Source organism: Kogia breviceps, chromosome X (genome assembly GCF_026419965.1).
Source record: "Kogia breviceps isolate mKogBre1 chromosome X, mKogBre1 haplotype 1, whole genome shotgun sequence".
In the NCBI taxonomy this organism is placed as follows: domain Eukaryota; kingdom Metazoa; phylum Chordata; class Mammalia; order Artiodactyla; family Physeteridae; genus Kogia; species Kogia breviceps.
The window spans coordinates 119,833,581-119,857,304 of NC_081330.1; the positions used below are offsets into that span (position 1 = coordinate 119,833,581).

Consider the following 23,724-nt stretch of genomic DNA (forward strand, 5'->3'; position numbering starts at 1 on the left):
ATAGAAACTTGACTGATTATGATTATAGATTATTTGCTTCTAAATTCTAAATGCTTTTATTATACGAAGGAAAGCATTTATTTTTAAAATTTTCTTCCGTGAACCTCAGCATGTATATAAAGAACATTTTTATTTTCTTAAAAATTAATGAGAAAAATTTCTCTAGCTCATTAGAACTTACCGTGACACATATCTGAAATTATTTGGTTACTTTAGAAAATACTATATAATGAGAGTGCAATATTATTGATTTAAAATAAATTCAGTCCAAAAGGAGTGTGCTAATATGACCAGTTTTGAAAGAAAATTCTTACACTGTGATTACTGTTAAAAAGTGAAAATATTCTTGTCTTGAAGCCATTTTATATAATCTGAGAATGTGTGAAGAATTGTTTTGTGATGCTACTAAAACTTGTATTTTTATTATAATCAGTTTGGGCAGAATTCTAGAAAATTGAATAAGCATTTGGATTATTTATTTCTAGATTTAATATATTTACAAAATGTGAAAATATATTTACATACATATTTTTAGGTAGCAGAAATGATCACCGATGGTAACTATGTTTAGGTTCTCTTTGAGTGAAGCGTGGCTAATGGGATAGATAGTGATTGATTATGTAGTGTTTATGTTCCTTCTAACCAATCTCATTGTTTGTTACATCTGTATACACATTTTTCATCAAGTCTGTGTCTATGTAAACAAATATGGAAGCTGTGGCCCTCACCTGGATCAGAAGAAAATCCAGCAGCTGCCTGACCACTTTGGCCCAGGCCCTGTCAATGTGGTGCTCCGGCGGACAGTGCAGGCCTGCGTGGATTGTGCCATTCAAAGTAAGACTGTTTTTGGATTTCTTAAGCCAGATCATCGTGGAGGAGAAGTGATAACCGGTATGCTCATCTAATCCTTTATGAGCTTTTATTCCCTAATTTGTTTTTAAGTTTCAAGAAGGCAAGGATTTTATAATACATAGATTATTTTATAAATTTATATTCTGTTAACTATAATATTTGAATATTATATTAATGTAATACAATATGTATAATAATTATATGTTTATAGACTTTAAACCCTGGTTTGGAAAGTTTAACTTTCAAAATAGACAAATAATGTCAGAGTAATACTGTATATTGAGGTAAGAGGTACAGATTTTTCCTTTTACCTGCTATATTAAGCTCACTATAGATAAAGTGAGCTTAATATATTTTAATGTTTTTAGAAAAGACTAATCTGTAAGCATCTCTAAATAAAAAAAGTGATTCAAGAAGTAAGAGGTAAGATACACATGGCTTTCATGATTGTATGATCAGATACTGCATTTGTACCCATGGAATGTTTGGAAGAGCAGGAACTATTGTACGTCAGTGGGTTTTTGTGGTGGTTGTTTACTTTATGAATATTTTTAAATGAGTGCTTTTATTCTGACTATTGTGTTTGAATGAGAGGAACTTTTATAATTTAAGATTATTCCTTTATAAATTACATTTCCTAAATTGATGGCTTTTATTTTTGTTGATGTGGTTCTCATCTTTCTGTGATGTAACTCTGGCATCTTTTCTCCCCTATAATAGCCTCCTTTGATGGGGAAACTCATTCCATCCAGCTCCCTCCAGTGAACAGTGCATCATTTGCTCTTCGCTTTCTTGAGACCTTGTGCCACAGCCTAGAGTGTGATAACCTTTTGAGTAGCCAGCCTTTTAGCTCTTACAGAGGTAATGGTCATAGTCCTGCAGAGCATGATCAAAATAAATCAGGTAAGAGAAAATGTAAAATTTTATACTGTGCTTCTATTTTATATTAGATTTTACATTAACTTGAGAATCTTATATAGTTCAGTTTTTCCTGTGTCTTCCTCAAAGTAAAACATTTTAGCCACAGTGAACTAATTAGACATGTATAATATATAGTTTCTGTTCATTCAAAGTGGAAGAGTAATTTCTTACTGTATTCATAATTAACTTAAGAATCAAAACCTGAAAGGTGTATCATTGTGGGTTTTTTTTGTTTTTTAAAATTTATTTATTTATGGCGGCATTGGATCTGCATTTGCTATGCATGGGCTTTCTCTAGTTGTGGCGAGTGGGGGCTACTCTTCGTTGTGGTGCGTGGGCTTCTTATTGTGGTGGCTTCTCTTGTTGCGGAGCACGGGCTCTAGATGTGCAGGCTTCAGTAGTTGTGGCTTGCGGGCTCCAGAGCGCAGGCTCAGTAGTTGTGGCTCACGGGCTTAGTTGTTCCGTGGCATGTGGGATCTTCCCGGACCAGGACTCGAGACTGTGTTCCCTGCGTTGGCAGGCGGATTCTTAACCACTGCGCCACCAGGGAAGCCCCCCCACTCCTCTTTTAAGTACTGTCTGTATGGTATATTTTTTCCCATCCTTGTACTTTCAACCTGTTTGTGTGTTTAAATTTAAAGTGTAGTAAGTTTGTAATACAACTTTTAAAAAAAATCCATTCTGCCAGTCTAATTTTTTACTGGAGTGTTTATTTCATGTACATTTAATTTAATTACTAATAAGGTAGGATTTACACCTACCATTCTTTATGTCTCTCATTTTTTTTTGGGGGGGGGTAGTCTTTTCCTCCATTACTGCCTTCTTTTGTTTTAAGTAGATGTTTTCTTGTGTACCATTTTATTTTCCTTGTTCTTTTTACTATTTTTTTTGAGTTATTTTCTTAGTTGCCTTGGGGATTGCAATTAACATCTTAATTTAAAACAATCTAGTTTGGATTAATACCAACTTAATTTTAATATTATGCCAAAACTTTGCTCCAGCATAGCTTTGTTTTCTTCCCACTTCTTTGTGCTATTGTTGTCATGCAAATTATATTTTATACATTATAAGCTCCCAAATACAGTTTTACAATTATTGCTTTTTAAAAAAAATTAATTTATTGATTTTATTTGTTATTTTTGGCTGCGTCAGGTCTTTGTTGCTGCGTGTGGGCTTTCTCTAGTTGTGGCAAGTGGGGGCTACTTTAGTTGTGGTGCGCGGGCTTCTCATTGCAGTGGCTTCTCTTGTTGTGGATCATGGGCTCTAGGCGCGTGGGCTTCAGTAGTTGTGGCTTGCAGGCTCCAGTAGTTGTGGCTTGTGGACTCTAGAGCACAGGCTCAGTAGTTGTGGTGCACGGGCTTAGCTGCTCTGTGGCATGTGGAATCTTCCTGAACCAGGGCTTAAACCTGTGTCTCCTGCATTGGCAGGTGGATTCTTAACCACTGCACCACCAGGGAAGCCCTATAATTATTGCTTTATGTAGTTGTCTTTTAAATAAGAAAGGAGAAGAAAAGAGTTACAAACACAAATATATTTACTGGTACTGTTTATTTATTTTTTTAAATGTGGATTTAAGTTATTCTCTATTTTCATTTCAACTTGAAGGAGTCTCTCTAGTATCTCTTATAGGGTAGCTCTCTACAAGTGAGGAATTCTCTCATTTTTTCTTTATGGAGAATTTCCTATTTTCTCCTTCAGTTTTTAAAGATTAGTTTTGCTAGATATAGAATTCTTGGTTGACCATCTTTTTGTTTCAGTGCTTTGAATATATCATCCCACTTCCTTCTAGCCTCTAGTTTCTGGTGAGAAGTCAGTTGCTGATCTTATTGAGGATCCTTTGTATGTGATGATTTGCTTTTCTCTTGCTGATTTCAAGATTCTCTTTGTCTTTTGCTTTTGTTGGTTTGACTGTTTTTTCTAGGTGTGGATATCTTTGAATTTATCATAATTGGAGATTCTTGTGCTTTTTGGATTATGCAGATTAATGTTTTGCATTAAAGTTGGGAAGCTTTTAGACATTATTTCTTCAAATAGTCTTTTTGCTCCTTACTCTGTCCTCTCCTTCCAGGACTCTCCCATTATGTTTATTGTGGCATGCTTGATGGTGTCCCACAGGTCTCTGAAGTTTGTTCATTTTTTCTCTCTTTCTCTCTCTTTTTTTTTCTGTTCCTCAGACTATATAATCTCAATTGATCTCTTAAAAAATTTGGTGATTCTTTCTTCTGCTAATTCACATCTGCTGTTGAGCTCCTCTAGGGTTTTGGGTTTTTTTAAAATTTCATTTATTATACTTTTCAAGTCCTGAATTTCAATTTGGTTCTATTTATAATTTTTGTCACTTTATCGATAGTGTGAGACATTGTTCTTATACTTTCCTTTAGTTCGTTAGACATGATTTTTTTTAAGTTCTTTAAACATATATAAAATAACTGACTTGATATCTTTGCTTAGTAAGTCCAGTGTCTGGGCTTCCTCAGAGGCAGTTTCTGTTGACTTTTTTCCCCCTGTGTATGGGTCATACTTTCCTCTTCCTTGCATGTCTCCTAATTTTTTAACTGAAATTTAAAAGTAATATAATGCAGCAACTCTGAAAATTAGGTTCCCTCCCCCTTCCTAGGCTCTGTTGTTGTTGCTGGTGCTGTTTGGATTTTTAGTGACTCTCCTGGACTAATTTAATGACTTTTCCAGGTCTAATTTTGTTACGTGTGGCTACTGAAGTCTGTTCACTTAGCGTAGTGGTCAGCTAATGATTGGACAGGGATTTTCTTAAGTGCCTGGAACCAGTCTCCCAGCCTTTGCCAAGGGGTTCTTAGTGTGTGTTGGGAATTACCTTGAACATTCCAGGAGGCAGTTTACAAATCAGCTTTGTGCAGAGCTTCAAGGTCAGCAAAAAATGAAAGATTAGGGCCTTCTAAAGTCTTTCCTGAGCATTCATACAACCCTGTACATACATATGGCCTTCTAGATTCCCAGGAATATCTCAGTGCTTTTCAGAGTCCCCTAATGGACATCTCATTATCCAATTTTTCCTTTTAAGCTTCTTGGTCAGCTTCTTGTCAGCCCCAGCAGGTAATACTACCTCTGGGAGCTGCAGTGTTAAACAGTTGCCATTGTTGTGGGTTTTTTGGTTTTGTTTTGGTTTGGTTTTTGACCAGTGCTTTGGATAGGGCTGTTCACACAGAGCAGGCTCTGATTTAGGTCAAATAAAACAAGCCCAGAGATCAGAGGTTTTCAGTGAGCTGCAAGATTGATCAAATAGTGACAGTTCTCTGGGGGTAGAGCTTTTGGAGAGTTCCAAATCCTTTGTGCCCCCTTCAGTGCTAGGCTGGCTGCTGGCTTTCACAGCTACTGTAGTTGCGAAGCTGTTGGTTTGCAAGGCTGCTGCAAAACTGTGGTGAATGGGATTGTATTAGGGAAGCTAAAATGCCACAGAATTTGTTGTTCTTTCTGAGATTTAGCCATTTTTCTTGAATAAAAGCTTTCTGGGTTGTTGTAATCCTTTAGTTAACGTCCAGAATTTTGAAAAAGTTAATTTTGCTAGCGCTGTCATTATTTTTATGAAGGAGTGGATTTTCTGAAGTCCTTAATCAGTCATCCTGGAAGTGCTTCTCTATGATGTCTTCTGAAGTACTTTGTAAATTATCTGGCTTTTTCTAGTTATCTCTGCAGGAACAGTTTCATGCCTGAGCTCACTACGATACCCAGAAGCAGAAGTCAAGAATCAATTTTATGTTTGTATCAACCCCAGATAGTATACCATATACCAGCTTCATAAACTTTTCATAAAGCAAGTATTATAATATTACAAGTAAAAGATAAGTAAAGACTTTTTCTGTTCTTGCTATGATTCTGAGGTAAATATCTATAGAAAACTATAGAAACTGTATATTTTAGTACTCCAATTTTCTGTATCATTAAATGGGTATGAAAAAAGTCACTTATTTCTCTTCTTAGAATTTAACTGTCCTATTTGTAGAAATATCTCTCATTCACTGAAGTATGTTATGCCCATTGGTTTTGTAGTTGATGATTAAAAATAAAATCAAATGGTGAGAGCTCTCTTAGACTCATTAGTAATCAGTAACTGGATGGCTAAAGATTGCTCATCAGACGATTTTGAGAGGCATGCCTGGCCCCCAGCCATTTTGAACTAGATGAAGTTTGACTTTGGTACTTTCTCATTGCAGTCTTTCTTCTTTCTCGAGGTCTGTTATCCTACTTTATAGATTTCTATTGCACTTTATTTTTCCTTTTAGTTGGAGATTAAATCAAAATATTGATCGATAATGTAGTGTAACATAGTCTAATGTAGTGTAATAGTGTAATTAATAAATTGAAATGTCTTTACTTTCAGGATTATGCCTTAAAGTGTGGTCCTTTAGGAAGAAATGCATTTGGTTGAATGATAAGTAAGCAGTAGTATTGTTGTAAGGGTACCCCTAGGCCAGGATTGTTGCCTATAAAATGGAGTGTTCATTGTGCCCTGTCTTCTCTTTAACTTCTCTGAATTCTTAACTTTTCTTGCTCGTGGGAGCAGTTTTCCCAGGTCTTTTTAGACAAATTACAATTGGTTGCCTCGCTGTTGGCCTGAGAGAGTTAGAAAGATGTGATGACCCTAGAATAAATGAAGCCTAGACATAATGCCTTTAACCCTTGAATATAATATCACTGAAATATTTAATAGGATGAAATGAACACATCTTGTTCATAAATAATTGATAAGTTATTGGTGAAGTTATAGTAGGCAAATGATTTATAAACAAGTGTTTTATGCTGATGATATGAAAACGCTTGAGTATATTAATTAGTTATAACAGACATTTCTTTTTTTGAAAACAGTAAAAGAAGATACAACAGAAAAGAAAAGCACCAAACGACCTTCTCAGCAACCTCTGCCTTATGTTGTTCCTCTCTCTCCTAAGCTCCCCAAAACACAAGTGCATGCCTCTGAAGGTAAATAGTATTCACATGTTGCAAGATTGGGGAGAAAAGTCACTCTTCTATCACTTATATGCTCTTGAGTGTTGATGCTGGAAGTAGGGGAGTATATTCCCCCAAATCAGTTTGGCAGTTAGACTACTACTTTGGCAGCTTTGTTGAGCACTTCATTCCCTTCAGAAGTGCACAGTTGTCATTTCTCCTTAGATTAAAGAAAAAGTTATAGCCGTGTTTTCCATTCAGCTTTGTATTGCTAAAAACAGATAGAAAGAGGAATAGAAAAACCTAGTACATTTCTCCAGTGAAAGTTTTAAGTGCCCAAGGAGTAAGCAAATGTTAGAAACCAACTGTGTGATCATATTGTAACAAAGAGTTGTGAAGTACTGCATTCCTAAAAATAAATACTTTAGTGAGGTGTTCATAGGCTTGGTGGCAAGACTGGCAAGGGTTAGTTGCCATGAGAAAAATAGGTGATATCATTAGAATCAATTTGGATTTCAGGGCAGTGTCCATTACTATAAACACCAAGAAGGGGATGGCCATGTGCTTTGTGTTAGAGGTTTGTGGTTCAGTATAGCATGGCTTAAGTGAACTGTTGTTGGCATTTAGGGGATTTTTGACCTTTTAATAGTATTCGAGCTGTAAGTCTGTTGAAGATAATTGCCTTTGTCTTTTTTCTTATTGCCTTTATCTTTTTTTCTTGTAGAAGATGTATTATCTTCTGGGGGAGATGGCATGCCCAAAGGGAAAATGCTTTCTGAAAAGTCTGAGAACTCACCACTAAATCCAGCAAGTTCTTTGAATCCTGCCAGCCAAAGTCCTATAAGCAGTCATACTCCAGTCTCCAGTAGTGTTTCTCAAAGTGTGCCATGCACCTCGAGTTCAACACTGGTGGGGACCAAATCACCTCCCAAGAGCATTCACCATGAAGTTACATTCCAGATGCAGAGGAAAAGTGAAGGTATATTCAAAAACAGTGATTCTCAGCCAGTGTGTTTGTCTTTCCCCTTAAGGTTTCCATGCCCCACAACATCCCCTGAGAGTTTATCGCATTGGAGAAAGTGCCAAAAGTGAGGAGGTCGAGTCCTCCCCTTCACATCATTTTCAGGGCCAAGCTGCTACACATGCTCTAATCCTCATGGCATTACAGAACTATTTCTGGGAATCTGGATCACCAACCATGTTTCTGATGGAGACTTCTCAGTTTAGTGCTTTTCCATCCATTGTAATTTATCATTTCCTTGGGTACTGCCTGGATTCACAACCCTCACATGACTCGGAGGCCTGGAAGGATGCGCTCCCTCTTCTTTCTGACGTACTCTCTTCCTTGTTCCTACTGAGACCTTTCCTGGCCCCAGCCTGTGTGTGGTTCCCAGATCTAGGCTCTGGCATTCTGTTGCTGCAGCCATTTCGCCATTTTCCACACTCCCAGCCATTCCCTCAGATCCCCCAGGAGAACATGATATGTATAAACAGGACAGCATCCTACTCTTCATTTGGAAAGAGCCAGAGCAGCCTTCCATGTGCAAAGATGGCTACTATCCTGTACCCTTTTAAAGGTTAAGGGTGCTGTGATGGGGGGAATAAGTGTTTTGTCTTTTGTCACCAGATAGGCATCTAGGCAAGGTTGAGGAGTAAAGGAAGTAGGAATCAACTAACTCCCCTGCCTTTCATAATGGATATTATCTATGGGCAACTGCACTGTACACATGCTGTGATACATTTAATGTCGTCACCCCCATCTCCTGCTCCGTGTTAGATTGTCTCTGGTTTTGGAGTGATTTTTGTAGAGAGACTGAAGATAGATGTTCATTTTATAAAGGGGTTACGTACCCTGAATTTTTAGATATTTTCACAATATATGAGTTTATGAAGACAGGCCTTCTGATCTCCTAGTGTATATAAGACAGATCCATTAAGGAGAAGAGCATGACTGGACTTTGATTATTTTTCACATAATTATTTCATGTAACTATTTGAATAACACTAATATAATGTTCATAACCTTCTCTGATTATTTTGAAGATGTGGGCCCAGTTAAATTATTTTCCATGATTGATTAGAAATAAATGAGCTCACAGTTGTTTTATTTTTATTTAAAAATTTTTTTATTTAAAAAATTTTAAAATAAATTTATTTTATTTATTTTATTTTTAGCTGTGTTGGGTCTTCGTTGCTGCACGCGGGCTTTCTCTGGTTGCGGCGAGCGGGGGCTGCTCTTTGTTGCGGTGCGCGGGCTTCTCATTGCGGTGGCTTCTCGTTGCGGAGCATGGGCTCTAGGCATGTAGGCTCAGTAGTTGTGGCTCGCGGGCTCTAGAGCGCAGGCTCAGTAGTTGTGGTGCAAGGGCTTAGTTGCTCCGGGGCACGTGGGATCTTCCTGGACCGGGGCTCAAACCCATGTCCCCTGCATTGACAGGCAGATTCTTAACCACTGCGCCACCAGGGAAGCCCCTGTTTTATTTTTAATATAAAATTATAGTTTTTTACCAGAAATAATATCTTTACATATAGTTTATTTGTAGTAATCCATAAAAGTAGTTATATGTTATTCAAAACATAACTATACCAGGTTCTGATGACAGAAACCAAAAATCCCACACAAATAGAAGTTAATTTAGAGGTATGGTTAGCCTTGCCAGTAATTTTTTAAGTATTAAATTGAGTCTGTTTTGAGTTAAAGGAGAAGACTTTTCTTTCTGGATTGTTAGAATGCCTTAGGCATGGCATGGTCTATACCATCATCGTTTTTACTTGGGTTGATACAGCCCAGCAGCATTTCTTGGTAGACCAACATTTTTATCTCTGACAAGTAGAAAGTAGGATAGATTTTACTAAAGAGTTTTTATTTCATATCAAAGTTAACGCTATTTTAAAAGAAAATAAACAAAATTTACCATTGTGAGTTCTTTTATCTTCTGTTTTTCTTTGCCTTTTCCCTGGGTGAATACTCAAAATACCCATAAAATGGCCAGAGCCCAGAGGATAGGAAAGAAAAGGTGCACTTTTGGCTAATTCACACATACAAAAATATTAAATTTGTATTGACGGTCCTTGTTTAGAGAAACAAATCCTCCTAGCAAATTACAAAACCCACTTCTCTTATCATACACTAACTTTAGAGAGTCAAGCACTCTGGTTGAGTAAATGAATACCTGTCTGGACACAAAGAAATTTCAATACAACGTAGTGAATGGCACAGCTATAACTTTTTGAGATATGAGCACTTAAATTGTTTCATGTCTTAGTTCTTTTTTAAACATATAAACCTTCAACCAAAATATCTATTACTATGCAGTGAAATTTGAAAGAGGCATTCATTATGTTAAAGTTACTTCTGACTTAGCTAAGCACAAAATAATCTTGTTTCCTTCAAAATTCAGATAAGCATGTAAGGCTTGAGAGACAGGAATTTAAAGAATAAAGTGATGCTAAAAACCATCCATATTGAATACATTAAAGTGAATAAATTTAAGCAATTATCAAACTGTAAATTCTGGGGATTTCCATTGCAATTAGCTACTAAAATAAACCTAATCTGGAGATATCAAGAGGAGAAAGATTGAGAGAAATTCTTTGAAATATTTAAAGTAAGAAAGCAATAAGTTAGCTTAGATTAACCTAATTTAACCCAAGTAACAGATCTTTTGCTGTATTTTCCTGTGGCCAAAGTGGCCTCGGATTGCTCAGTCTCTTTTGTGATCTTTGGAACTGTAAGGTGTCTTCCGAAGCTGCTTTTGTTGTTTGGGGGAGGTCAGGTGGGACATTCTTGAGTAGCCATCCTTAGGTCATCTTTATCTAGGCTTTCTCTGGATTTTACCTTGGAGTCCTGGGTCCATGCCGGGGTACTTCACAGAAGGTTCCAGGAATGAGACAATTACTCCCTACCTAACATCTCTTCTTTCAGGATAATGATCAGGTCAAGTATGATTTGTCTTTTTTCCCCCCATTGAAGCTCCAAGTTATATAGCTGTACCTGACCCCAGTGTCCTGAAACAAGGCTTCTCTAAGGACCCTTCAACCTGGTCTGTGGATGAAGTGATACAGTTTATGAAACATAAAGATCCTCAGATATCAGGCCCCCTCGCCGACCTCTTCATGCAACATGTAATGTATCTTTTGATCCGGTTTTCCTGCCGTAATGACTTTGAATGACCTCTGTGCAGGCCCTTCAGTTGGATACTGATTAGTGTGGATGGTGGGGGAACCCTATCAACTGATTTTTCCATATGCAAGAAAGTTTACTTTGCCCAAAGTTAGAGCCTTAAAGGGTGGAGGCTGAATCTGTGCTTTAAATGGGTACCCGAGTACCTAAAATACTACAAGTCTTCAAGTTCTCAAGAGAAGATGATTCGGCATGGCCACTCTCAGGTGTCTTCTCCTTTGTAACAACAGCTACAAGGATCCTCCTCCCCACCTGCTCCCTGCTCGGCCCCAGGACCGTGAGTAGGAGGGGTGACCACAGCTGTGACAGGGTGTCTTCCTTGTTATGATGCCCAATGAATCCAGTAACTGTAAAAGATTAAGTGCAGCTTTATTTTAAATAGGAACTCATGAAAACCAAATAATATGCTTCCATGACATAAATTGCTTAATTAAGGAAATAAAGAATTTTAGGAGGATGCCTTGTGTCTGTTAAATAATGTTTGTAGTCTTTTCTAACAAATAAAATTCATGACCAAATATCTATGTATCCTTTTTAACGTTGTAAGAAAATCAGTAATAAGTTTTCATATCTAATAAGCTTCACACAACTAACTGAATAGATGACGACACTGTATAGCACATTTACAGTTTGCATTAATGCTGATATATTCCCGGCCTTTCTAAGAAAGTAAATGACTGTCTGAAATTCATTTCTACAGTTCACAGTTTTCTACCCTTTGTCATAAATACGTGGTATTTTATTCAACATATAGTATTTAAAATCAGAGTTTGATGCTAAGGCCATTTTTCAGAGATACTGGGTTAAATTTCCTTTTTCTTAAAATTTGAAGTGAATTTAGAAATTTTCAAATGATGCTTCACATATAAGTTATATTTTTAATAGTTTTCAGGAAATAAATGCATATTCAGAGAATATATATTGAGAATGTACAGCTGCTCCCTATTTTACATGTTCTTATATGTACATAACAATGACAAAATATGAAATCAGTATTAGTAATTATAATTTCTTTCTCTCTGTAGGAGATTGATGGGAAGGCTCTGCTACTACTCAAAAGTGATGTGATGATGAAGTATATGGGGCTGAAGTTGGGGCCAGCCTTAAAGTTATGTTACTATATTGAAAAACTTAAAGAAGGAAAATATAATTGAAAAAAATGTGTAAGTTTAGTTTAGACATAATTTTCAATTGTCTTGATAACTTTTTAATTTAAAAGTATTTTTATTCTCGTAGCAGTTTTTGTTTTGTAGACAGTTCCTCTAAAACTACGTTATATCCAGAATTGCAGAACTACATTACAAGTCCAGTCTACTTCTTTAAAACACATTAACATGTTAGTATTAGCATATTCTACTTGGCAGTCCTTTATGTCTTTTTATTATTTTACACTTTACAGTTTGTTATTTAATTGTACAGTTTACATATATACTTAATGCAGGAAACAGAGAAACACCATTGATTTTGATTAATGTTTATATATAAAACCAAAACAGCTACATCCCAAAGGGGAAAGTATCAGGGACTGACAGGCTCTCTAATGAAATCCATGAGAAGTTTTCCTTAGAAAAGAATTTAAAGATGCAACTGTAGATATCATCTCTTTTTCAAATATTTTATGTCTGTTACTGCAATGTTCTGTTTGTGTTCTACCAATTTCCGGAAAGGGAATAGCCATATAAATTATTTTCCTTTCGTTATTATTTCTCTGTATGTTGTGTTTGTTCATATTTAAAGAAAAACAAGCTTATAAACTTTCATAAAGTGTTCTTATCAGTTTTTGATAAATTTCGAACAGTTGTAAGATAGAATGGTTGTTTTATGCAGGAGATATTATACTACAAGGGTGGTTTGGACGGAGTCTGATTGAAATTTTTCAGTGAAATACCTGTTATTTCAAAACTTTACATATTTTCTCTAAGCTTAGACATTTAACTAGGCATTCATTTCTCATATCTCTATATGAGGACACCTGTGCCCAAATTTTTTTAAAAAATATATTTTATTGTCTGTGTTTATTCTTCATATGGATACTATACCATATTTATATATTATTCTATACCTGTAGGTATTCAAACAAGTAAATCTGTTCTTTTTGAATTTAATATGGCACTTTGCACTGCCACAGAGGTAATGGTGAACTATTTATATAGTTGGATGTTTTTATTCTGAAATAAATATGTGCATCATTTGCTATCACTAGTACCTCTCAGCTTAGTCTTCAGGGGATAAGAAACAATCCATAGATTGGTTTCCGTACAGGGAAGTTCTCTGTCCTATGCAATGTTGCTAGTTAATTTGCTTAGTTCTGAGCCATTTATTCTGCTAAATTTTGGAAGATGCATTAATTCAGACTTATCATTTTGGGCTTTATTTTTAAAGTTAGAACTTTCAAGGGGAAATGGTGCTATATGTTTATTGTTATTACTTTGTGTAAGTTTGGTGTAATGTTAATAAGCTATGAGAATCTGTGCTAAAAGTATTAGCCATTTGTTATAAATGCCAATAAAATGTACACCAGGGGCAAGAATGTACATTTTCTTTTTTAGAAAACCAAATGTACTTTATATGAGAATGCTACTATTTAAAGGGTGGTTTCATCTATGTTATTCATTTTGTGTTATAAGACAAAATTCTAATTTAAACTTGGTCTTCTCTCAAATTGTTTGTGTGAAGATGCTGTGCCCAGTTAAACAGTCCTCAGGTGTTTGTATAAATACTGTTTTACAGTTTTCAGATTTTAAAATATAATAAAGTTTAATAACCACAGCCATTTATGTCAAAGCCTCAGATATGATTTTACTTGCTTTCACCACATTATATTAATGTATGAATCAGCTATAGTTGAAAAAGCAGCACTCTAGTAAGTTTGTGGCTTTATATGTCCAGATACTTGGTTTTAACACTTGCCATTCCTAGGAGCAAAGGGCTGATCTTTTGCAGGGGCCTTAAATGAGACCCCAGGGAAGCAGTAAGAAGTTAAATCAATGACCTTTATCTGTACTCAAGTTAGTTGGCAGTGATGCAAGTGTGCTAGAAAATGCCAGTGCCCCCATATATCTCATCCCACCTGAGTTCATGCATCTGGCTGGCAATTCTGGCTGCTCTTTTACCACTGGGGCCCAGAAACCATACTGCTACTCAGCCTTCAGCTCTCCCAGCTTACCTGGTTGAAAAGCCCTAGAGGCTCAGGGTTGTGGTTGAATCACCTTCAAGATCCGACCCCCTCAGCTCACCCGCACCAGGAGCTGCTGCCTTGGAACCCAGAAACTCTTACTGCTGTTCATTGGAGACAACTGGGCCCTAACTGAGGCTCCAGGGATGATGATCTCAAGTAACTGGAATGGAGGTGTCGATTTTCACTATCTGGTTTGTAAATTTTTGTCCAGAGACTATCATGCCGTGTTAGCGCGGGTTACCTGTGTACTTATCTTTGCTCTAGTTTTCCCTCTCAGTCCATTCTTCAGCTTTCTGTAGGCGGCAGGATTCTGCAACTTGAGCTCTAAAGCCCTCTGGGTACATTGAGCATGTGCTTTTCTATCTTTTGTCTACGTGATTTCTAATTGTTGGAGAGTCTTATGGTACATGGTTCAGAATAGAATTTCCCAGACTTTTAAATTGGGACTCCCTCTGTAAACATGAAAAAACCATGCCCTCTGTAATATTAGCAATCAAAAATTAAATATCATGACTAGGAACAGTGATTATGGGAGGAAAAGTGCTGCTTTTTCAAGCTACATAAGGGACTGTACTCACGGTTGAGTAAATGAAGTATGTTTAAATTTCTGGGGCTGTTTCTACAGTGTGATGCTAGGACTTGCTTATATTTGTAAGTGCTCTGACGTTGATCCAGGGAATGGAGAGAGCTCTTAGGGAGGACATGTAAGCCAGGGCCCACCTTCAGAACGCATGGTGGACAGTTTGCATCTGATCCCTCCTGATGTTTCCCCTGTTTTGTACAGAATTTTGATGAAATTGAACCCTGAAAGCAACTCTCCACATTGAGCACATACTAAGACCAAGCTTGCCCACTCTCCCTGCTGTACAAGAGGCAACAGCAAAAACACTTTATTGTATCATTCAGTCTTTGACATAAGGAAGCAAAATTAAAGGGCACATACTGGTATAATTAAAAAGGCATTATTGATAGACATTAGATTCAAAAAGAAAATTCACTGCTAAGAATCCATGGAGCTTTCACAAAATTGAGTACATACTAAGCTACATAGAACACTGAATCACAGGAAACAAAGTTAGTACAGGCTATCTAGCCTGGGACATAAAATTCAGAAGTTAATGAGATACTTCTGAAATGCTAACAAGAAAAACAGTAAGCACCCCTACCTTTGTAGCCACAGCTTCTTTCCTGAACTTTCTCCTTGAGTTCTAGGCCTGGGTATGTCCCTGCCTACTGATGTCTCCACCTGCAAGCCCACAGCGTCTCCTCCTCGTCACACCTGAAGCTTTCCCCATCTTCCTTGGCTGATGTGCCCCTCTCCAGTCCCTGCCTTAAGAGCGCCTCAGCCACTGATGCGTGCGGGCACCTGACAGCGTGACTGCCAGTGTTGGCCTCAGCTCCTCACTGTCCACAGCCCACCACAGCCCTGACATCACCTGGTCCCAGGCATCCTACCTCTCACGGCTCTCTCTTGTCTGGGCCCCGCAATCTCTTGTTTCCCGAGTTTGCTGCCAGATGCCACTTGAGAAATGCTCAGTTTCTTTCCTATGAGCCCTTCCAGGGCTGATACTTTTATTTATTACTGTAGTCCCAGGATTTAGCATACCGTCTCCTACATAATAGATACTTAGGTGTTGGTTGACGGAAAAGAACACAAAAGCAAATTTTCTTCTTAAAAACACGGCCGTTTCCAGTACCTCTCCCAGTTTACCAGAAAATCGTTTTTATTGATGCTTGTACTTCATTAACGCAGCGTGGCTCCCCGCCACCACCACGGAGCAGCTCAGATGTGTCTGAACGGTAATGGGAGATGGCCCATCCAGAGGGCTCTCAGGGCAAAGGCAGTTAGGCCCAGAGATTTGGGGCTTGTTGTAGGAGAATTGAAAAAATCCCTCATCTTTATGAATATACTGAAAGATTTGTCAGAGACACAAACGGAGTGCTTTCAATAAATCTGTTGGTGTTTTGCGTGCGTGTGTGTGTGTGTGTGTGTGTGTGTGTGTGTGTGTTTAACTAGGATTTGAAGATGTCACTGTGAGCTGTAAATGCTTAAGTTTAACAAAGCTGTCCCATGTCCTACTGACAGTTTATATCTTATGTCTGCAAACCAGTTGCTGGGTGGTTCCATGTTTCTTGAGCCAGGCTAATATTTTTCTCTCCTATTTAGGAGCCACCTTTTTCATGCTTTGGAGTTGGAATTTAAAAATATAAATACAGAAGGTCAAAGTTGTGCTCGCTGTTGACAGCTCCTGTAAAACACCTGACTCAGTGAGCAAATATTAGCTCTATCAACTACTTTAAACAAAAGCTTTATTGTCGTACATTTCAAGTACACGTGAAAATAAGGATAGTGAAGGGACACCACCCAGCTCCAATAATTATCAGCTCATAACCCATCTTGTTTCATCCACACTCCCACTCTCATCTCCCATTTCCACGTTGTTTTGAAGCAAATCTGATAGATCATTTAATGTATAAATAGGTCAGTATGCATACCTAAAAGATAAACTTAAAAAAGTGACCATACCATTATCACACTTTAATAATTCCTTTCTAACACCGTGCTGTAATGAGAGGAACCGGGGCTCCTTGGAGAAATGACCGATTCTAGGACTGGGACGGGGAATACACACGTTGAGTCTGGAGCATCTTGTAAGTGTCGAAGGATGTGCTCCAAGAAAGCACCACAGTGAGGACTGTCGAAGGGATACAGGAGCGAACTGAAAGAGCTTCCAGTGGCCCAGAAGTCTGGAACGGTTTGAGCGACAAAATAAAGCAGTATTGGATTATAACCCAAAGTATAACAAATAACCCTGAGTCCATACTGCTGTAAATCAACGATTGAATAAGTAAATAGGGAGAAGAGAGAAATCTGTGCAGAAGTATCCCAAATGATGTAGACACTCACCCTCAAGGAGGTGGGGCATTACTCCTCACTCCTTAAGTGTGTGCTGTGCAGAGAAGTATGTGCTTCCTTCCAAAGAGGACAGTATGGAAAGGGGGGAAAAGAGGAACTCTCCAGGGGAGAGACCTGACAGACACCCTCAGCCAGGTGATCAAGGTCAACATCAACAGCGAGAAGTCCTGTTCATAGTATGTACCCTTGATACGATAGCATGAGAATGGCCCCTTATCCCTGAGGTTTTCCTCCCCCAAACCCATGACCCCAGTTTCATCACGAGGAAGATCATCACACAAATCCCAATTGGGGAACATTCTATTCTACAAAACACCCGACCAGTCCTCCTCCAAACTGCCAAGGTCATCAAAAACAAGGAAAGTCTGAGAAACTGTCACAGTCTAGAGGAGCCCAAGGAGACATGATGAGTAAACATAATATGTGATCCTGGAACAGAAAAGGGTGAAAAGTAAGGAAATTCGAATACAGTGTAGGCTTTAGTTAATAATAAAGTACCAATATCGATTCATTAGTTGTGGAAAATATATCACAATATAAAATACTACTAATGGATGAAAATGGGTGTGAGTACTGTCTCCACTATCTTAGCAACTTTTCTGTAAATTAAAACTGTTCTAAAATTAAAAGTTTATTAAAATTAGCAATTCCTTTCTATCATCCTACATTCATGCAGTATTCAGATTCCTAATCATTCCCAATATTTCTTTTTCACCGTCTGATATCTCCCTGTAATTGTCTGTTAGAAAGCTATCGAATAGAAATGTAATGCCAAAAGATGGTTGTTGGAGACATTAGTCTGCCATCTTCTGAGTCTGCTGGCTTTCCAAATAAAGTCGTATTCCTTGCCTCAAAAAAAAAGAAAAAAGGAATGTAATACCAGCAACATATGTAATTTTAAATTTCCCAATATCCACATAAAATGTAGAAATAATCAGGTAAAATCAATTTAATAATATAGTTTATTTAATCTATGCAAACTATGATCATGTCAACATGTAATTAATACGAAATTATTAAAGAGATAGTTTACATTCTTTTTGTTTGTGTGCCATCTTTAAAGCCGGATGTGTATTTTGCACTCAGAGCACATCTCATTTCAGCCTGGCCCCATTCACGTGCTCAGTAGCCAAGTGTGGCCACAGGATTGAAAGACAGATCAAATGTGGGTCTCTAAGTGCAGTCCTGGACCAGTAGCATCAGCTCCACCTGGGAACTTGTTAGAAACATCAGACATGCTGAATCAGAAACTAGGAGTGGAACCCCGCAATCTGTGTTTTAACAAGCCCTCCAGGTAGTTCTGGTACACTCAAGTTTGAGAAGCGTTGCTGGATATTAGAAGACAATTTAAATGCTGGTCTGACGCAACCAATGAGTTAGTAGAAATTAAAGGGTATGTTTCTATCTTCTAGGACAAGAGCCATATGGAATTTAGAGACAGAGATGATGTTTGTTTGCTTTTCTTAAAGGTTTATTCTTTTTATGGGGAATTAATAGCTGCCAACAATATCTAATACTATTTATAATGGCAATTTTTAGCTAAGAAGTTCTCCTTTGCTTTGAAATTTTAACTGAATTTTGGTTGAACCTTGAGAAATGTTAACCATAAATGTGTAATAACTGCTCTACTACAAAATTTACAAGTCACATTTCCAATGTTCCTCTTGCCTTGATGAAAATTACTGAAGGTCTTCCTTTATCATCAAAGCTCAAAGACATTTATGCCATGGCATATGGTAAGTAGATTTGAAAACTGCATCATCACGTACTAAGTTACACAAGATTCCTGTTCAAGCTGATAGACAAAACATAAACTAGATTTAAAGTACTGTATTAAAAACAAAAACAGAGTTTGCATTTGGAGTAATTAAAATGTAGAGATCTAACACTAAAAAAAAGTGAAAAACACATATAAGATTACCATTATGTAATTGTTCTGTTTAGCTCTTTTTACTCTAAGCATATAGTCTGATCCAGATAATGACTGTTAGCTGGTCAAATTTATGCTTAAGACATCCATACTTAGACAGAGGTTTCAGAGACGATAACACCAATCAAGTATTCTGAATTCTTTTATGTTAAATAGGAACATCTCAATCGTATTCAAGTCACATCTCATTTATCTTCCTCCTTAAGAACTGCGTAGGCTTGTTTCGAATAGTTTAAACACCTGTAATAAACTACAGTTTGCTAAGAATAGAGGTACTCTGGTTAATGCTCAAAATGGTGTGACCAGAAGAAAAGCAGGCATTATTAAATATGAATGCAGTCCTTACCAACACAAATTGGACCTTTTTTTTTTTCAAGAAAAAAGCTAGTCCAAAAAGAAGTCTTATTCTGTAAAGGTTTATTGTTTCCAAATCACAGTGAAAGGAACTTGAGCAATTTACGAATTTTGTTTTCTACTACGTGCCTTAAAGATACCTCACTAAAAACTGGTATCTGACAACAGAATGACGTATGCAGAATGTAATACTGTAGTGACAGTACTGAGGTTGACTGTTACAGACATATTGAAACTCTGAGTATTAAGTGGTTACATCCTAATTATGTAGAACACTGGTCCAATAACAAAAATAGAGAACAGCCGCTGGAACTTTATCTCATTCAATGTTCAGAGATAAAAGGGTGAACCATTCTTTCCATTATTTTCAGCAGATAAGTCCTTTTTTAAATATTTAAATCTGATGGTAACTGAATTCTGGCATTTTTCCAAGCTCCTTTACGAAGAGGATGCTGAAGGCCATCACAATACAGTATGCTGCCACATAAGGACTCTTCCATTCACCAATTCTAGCACACTTCCAAAATATACCCGACAATCCAGCTTTATTTCTGTCCAGGAGGCTGGGTGCCAAGGATCGGATATAAGCACAGGTACATAGAAGCAGCACGATTACAGTCAACAGACTCTGAAAAATTGAAAATGGCAAACATAGGCCGTTGAAGCCCCAGCCACATCCAGAGAGGATGTTTTTCAATGGAGGAAATAGGGTTTGGTGGGGATGGGAGAGGGCTTTGTAATCATGAAGAGAAAGAACGTGGAAGAGAAAGGAGGAGGGAACTACACTGGGAGTGGCATAGTTAGAGGAAGATCCATTCTCCCCTGGCCTTTTGCCTATAGGAGCATGAGGAGAAGCTGGTTAGCCCAGAGCTGCGCAACAGCTTGCACGGCCCTTCCGGGGAGCCGCATGGAAGCCAAGTCCCTCTGTGGGAGAAGTCTTCTCGAGAGTGTGGATTTTCCATCCTCTGCTGCCCCTGTTCCAAGAATGATTTTAAAAAAAACATCCCTGGAGGGATGGGCATTGCAAGGAAAGTAAAGCACAGAGGGGTAAAAATGCCTCCGTCCTCTCTTCTTCAGTTATTGCATTAGTTAGGATATCGGTTTGGGTATTTTAACAGAGAGACCCCAAATCTCAGGACTTTCCAAAAGATACAAACGTACTCCTGTCTTGTTTCATGTTGGTAGTAGGAGGTGTTCCACATATATCAGGGATCCACACTCCTCTCATCTTGTTCTGCTTTCCTCAGCATGTGGCTTCCATCTCCTGGCCCAATATGGTTGCTCTAACTCTTGCCATCACATCCATGTTCACATTCAGCCACTCCTAGGCCCTGGGGAGTCTTTTAACTCGGTGGCTGCATGCCCAGTCAAAAGGCTCTTAATCTAAGAAAAGGAGAACTGATTTTGTAGACAACCAGCATTCTTGGTCTCACACACATATTTGATCATCATGCATGTGAAGATGGTGGTTGAAGCTTAAGGCATGGGATGAAAAGTATAAGGTAGAGAACGTGACAAGGACACGTTATATCAGTGGCTTCATAGCATGGGAGGCTGGGAGTGGGCAGACGTGAGGGCTGAGAGCTGTGAAGGACCGGGGAATTTTAGAGGAGTTAGGAGCAGTTTATGATTTGTGGCCCCGTCAATGAATATGTAAAAACAAGTAAATATTAGAATTTGTTTTCAATTATCTTTGGTTACTGACCTGTTTCTTTGAAAGCCTCCCCAGGTTAGACTGGACATAATTTTTCATTTCAAAGTTAGAATGGGAACTGTAGAGTGACAGCAAACAAATCTCAGGGGCATTCTGATATTTCAGGAGTGACTCTAGCAGAAGTGTGAGGGGTACAGAAGGGATGAGAAATGCCTCAGAATCACACTGTCACATCTTTCCTCCAGCAACTGGAGTAACTGGGTAGCCAAAGATGAACAAAGGTACCTAAAGGGGTGAAGTAAGCCTTTGGCCAGGGGCGGTTGTTTTCCTTTGGGGTAGGTTGGCCGTGCTCTGGCATTCCAGACAGGGAAAAGGGCCTGGGGTTTCCGGCGTGTAGACAGAGGGCTTGCCCTCAGACACAAGGAGCCCTTCTCTTGATACAGACAAGAAGGAAGGGGAGGGGAGGTATCTGGAGGAGAACTGGCCCAGAGGGAGAGCTAGGGGCGGAAGGACTGGCTGGGGTGGAATGTACATGTGAGGACCTCAGGCTCAGAAAAAGGAGGAGGGCTTGAGCTGCTCCCGGTGGGATTCTAGAGACCAGTAAAAATGGAGACTATTAGAAATTGCCATTGGGCCGGATAGGGGGAGGGTCCAGTTGTCGTCAGCCTCTCTTTGCTGTGGTGTGGGATAATTCATGGAGCTTGAAGAGATGGTTCAGAGGCTTATGAAGCAATCCTCACAGCCTGCAGTGTAATGGGGCGGCAGCCAGTGAGGGCTCAGCCCTGGGAAGCCACGAGAGTCCAGGATGGGGCCGCCCCTCAGGGAAAGGTCAATACACGTACTCCTGTGCATGTTATAAAATAGTACAAAATCTGAAATTTAACACAAGAGGATTACATTAAATAGCAGATAATCTTCTATAGAGTTCCCCTGAGCCCCAGTGGAGAATCTCCAGTGCTCCACTGTGGGGAGCCCTGATGCGGGGGTCTCTGCAGGCTGCTGGGTGTGCTGGGGCCTGACCTCCTCAGGGAAGGCTCCTCCTGGCTTTACCCTGTTCACAAAGGGCCCCTTGGTTGTTTTCCTGATCTCTCCTTTTGGAGCACTTTGTTGGTCCCAAAGCATCGGCTTCTTTCCAGGTATGTTACAAAGAGGTCGGAGAGAGAAAGATGTACCCAAGGGACTCAGGGTTAGATTCCCCTCCTCTGCTGATTTCTGTCTGTGGGACTTTGCTAAACTCTCAGAGGCGAAGATCACTACTTCCTTCCAGGGGTGTGAGAAGTCAGGGAGATGGAGGATGGGAAGCAGCTTGACACAACGGGTGCAGGAACTGTCCCTTTATTCCAGCACTGCCTCTCCCTCCACTGCCGCCCCCTCTTCCATATCCTGTTCACAGCTCACTCCTGATATACTGGAGCCCCAGGAAAGAAGCCGTGTGGCCTTGATATTAAAGAAGATTTTAATTCATTCTTAAAATGAATTTCAACATGGGTTCTGGAGAGCTGAACGAGGCTTGGAACAGGACGGCCCTTGGGTCAGCTATGGATGGCTCTCAAGGGCTGTGCTGTGGAAGCTATTAATTATAAACTGGGGGGGGGGTGGCGCGGGGTCACACAAGCAGACCTGCATTCTGGATGGATCATTCTGGCAGCTCTCGGGGGCGGGGAGGAGAGCTCTCAGCAAAGGGAACCGATCGTCCACGGTGCGCTGTGCCCTCCATGTCATCCCATCCACCGTATTGTCCTTGGGGGCGACTCCAGCGATTTCATTCCACTTTTTCTGAGCTCTTCTCAGAGGCGTAGGCATCCCTCTGAGGGCGGCCCGAGTTGTTTGTTGGGTTCAGCACAGCCCGCAGACCGTCCAGCACAACCACCTTTTCCCTTCAAATGATATTAGCGGTTACTTTCCAGATCGCCCGAGGTCTGGGAAGGCCAGCTTTTGGCAGGGGTCTTAGGTGAGCTTTCGGGCCGGGGAAGAACCCAGGAAGGCACCCAGAAGCCTCGACCGCCGGCCATCTGGGTTCCACGCTGCCGACCCGGACGCACCGCGCTCAGGAGCGGAAAGTTCCGGGCCCGACGGGGAGGGCGGCGTGCGCTGCGGCCGCTTCTTGGCACGAAAGGGTGATGGGCCGTGGACGGGTCTCCCCACCCCACCCAGGCGCCCAGGAGCCACGCACCGCGGCCAGGAAGCCACGTGGGGCTCGAGTCGCCGCCAGAAAGAAGGCACGTGAGGAGAGGCTCCGAGTCCTGTGCCACCACCTGGGTGGTGGGGGGGGGGGCGCCGCACTGCTGCGCGGAGCCGGGGTCCCAGGCCCAGGCTCAGCCTGGGAGGCACACAAGCTGTTGTCACACTTTCCTCGCCCGACGCCACCACCTCTTTGTAGGTCACACAGCAGTGGAGAGGGGTTGGCTCTTATTTACCCCTGTGTCCTCCGTCGAGTGTCTTTCCTATTCTCAGCCGCCATCGTAGCCCCATTTTCCCCCCCAATCTCTCTCTCGCACATCCCCCCCGACGTGCACGTATACGCATGCGCGCGCACAGACACGCACATCTCGGCGTTAATGAGCCAATGGGATCCAGCTTCATAACCGCTGGGGCGCAGGCTGTGCTCTGTGCCTCTCCTGGGCCTTTCCCTGTCTCTACAAAGGGAATGTAAGTTGGTCAAACTTGTTCCTGTGTTGTTGCCACCCCTCCCCCGCCCCCCACACTGGGAAGTGTTCTTAAGGCCTTGAATCCAACAGCCCCGTCGTTGCCCCGTGGGATGGGAGTTGGGAGGGGGCAGCAAGGACGCAGGGACAGAGGTCTTGGTCAAGTGTGAGGT

At 40.0% G+C, this 23,724-nt stretch overlaps 1 protein-coding gene across 5 annotated transcripts in view; it reads left to right on the top strand.

The window, feature by feature from the left end:
• The window catches only part of SCML2 (Scm polycomb group protein like 2), a 76,446-nt gene extending 62,804 nt beyond the window's left edge, over positions 1-13,642 (top strand). Inside the window, exons 10-15 of one of the 5 annotated variants that reach the window (XM_059050831.2) lie at positions 688-891; positions 1,573-1,755; positions 6,613-6,726; positions 7,418-7,672; positions 10,664-10,815; positions 11,899-13,642. In XM_059050831.2, coding sequence (XP_058906814.1) covers positions 688-891; positions 1,573-1,755; positions 6,613-6,726; positions 7,418-7,672; positions 10,664-10,815; positions 11,899-12,027 — 1,037 coding nt within the window. In that variant the 3' untranslated portion in view covers positions 12,028-13,642. The remainder of the gene's footprint in view (positions 1-687; positions 892-1,572; positions 1,756-6,612; positions 6,727-7,417; positions 7,673-10,663; positions 10,816-11,898) is intronic. The other 4 variants (XM_059050832.2, XM_067023359.1, XM_067023360.1 and 1 more) reach the window with 4 other exon arrangements.
• Positions 13,643-23,724: the final 10,082 nt, after the last annotated feature.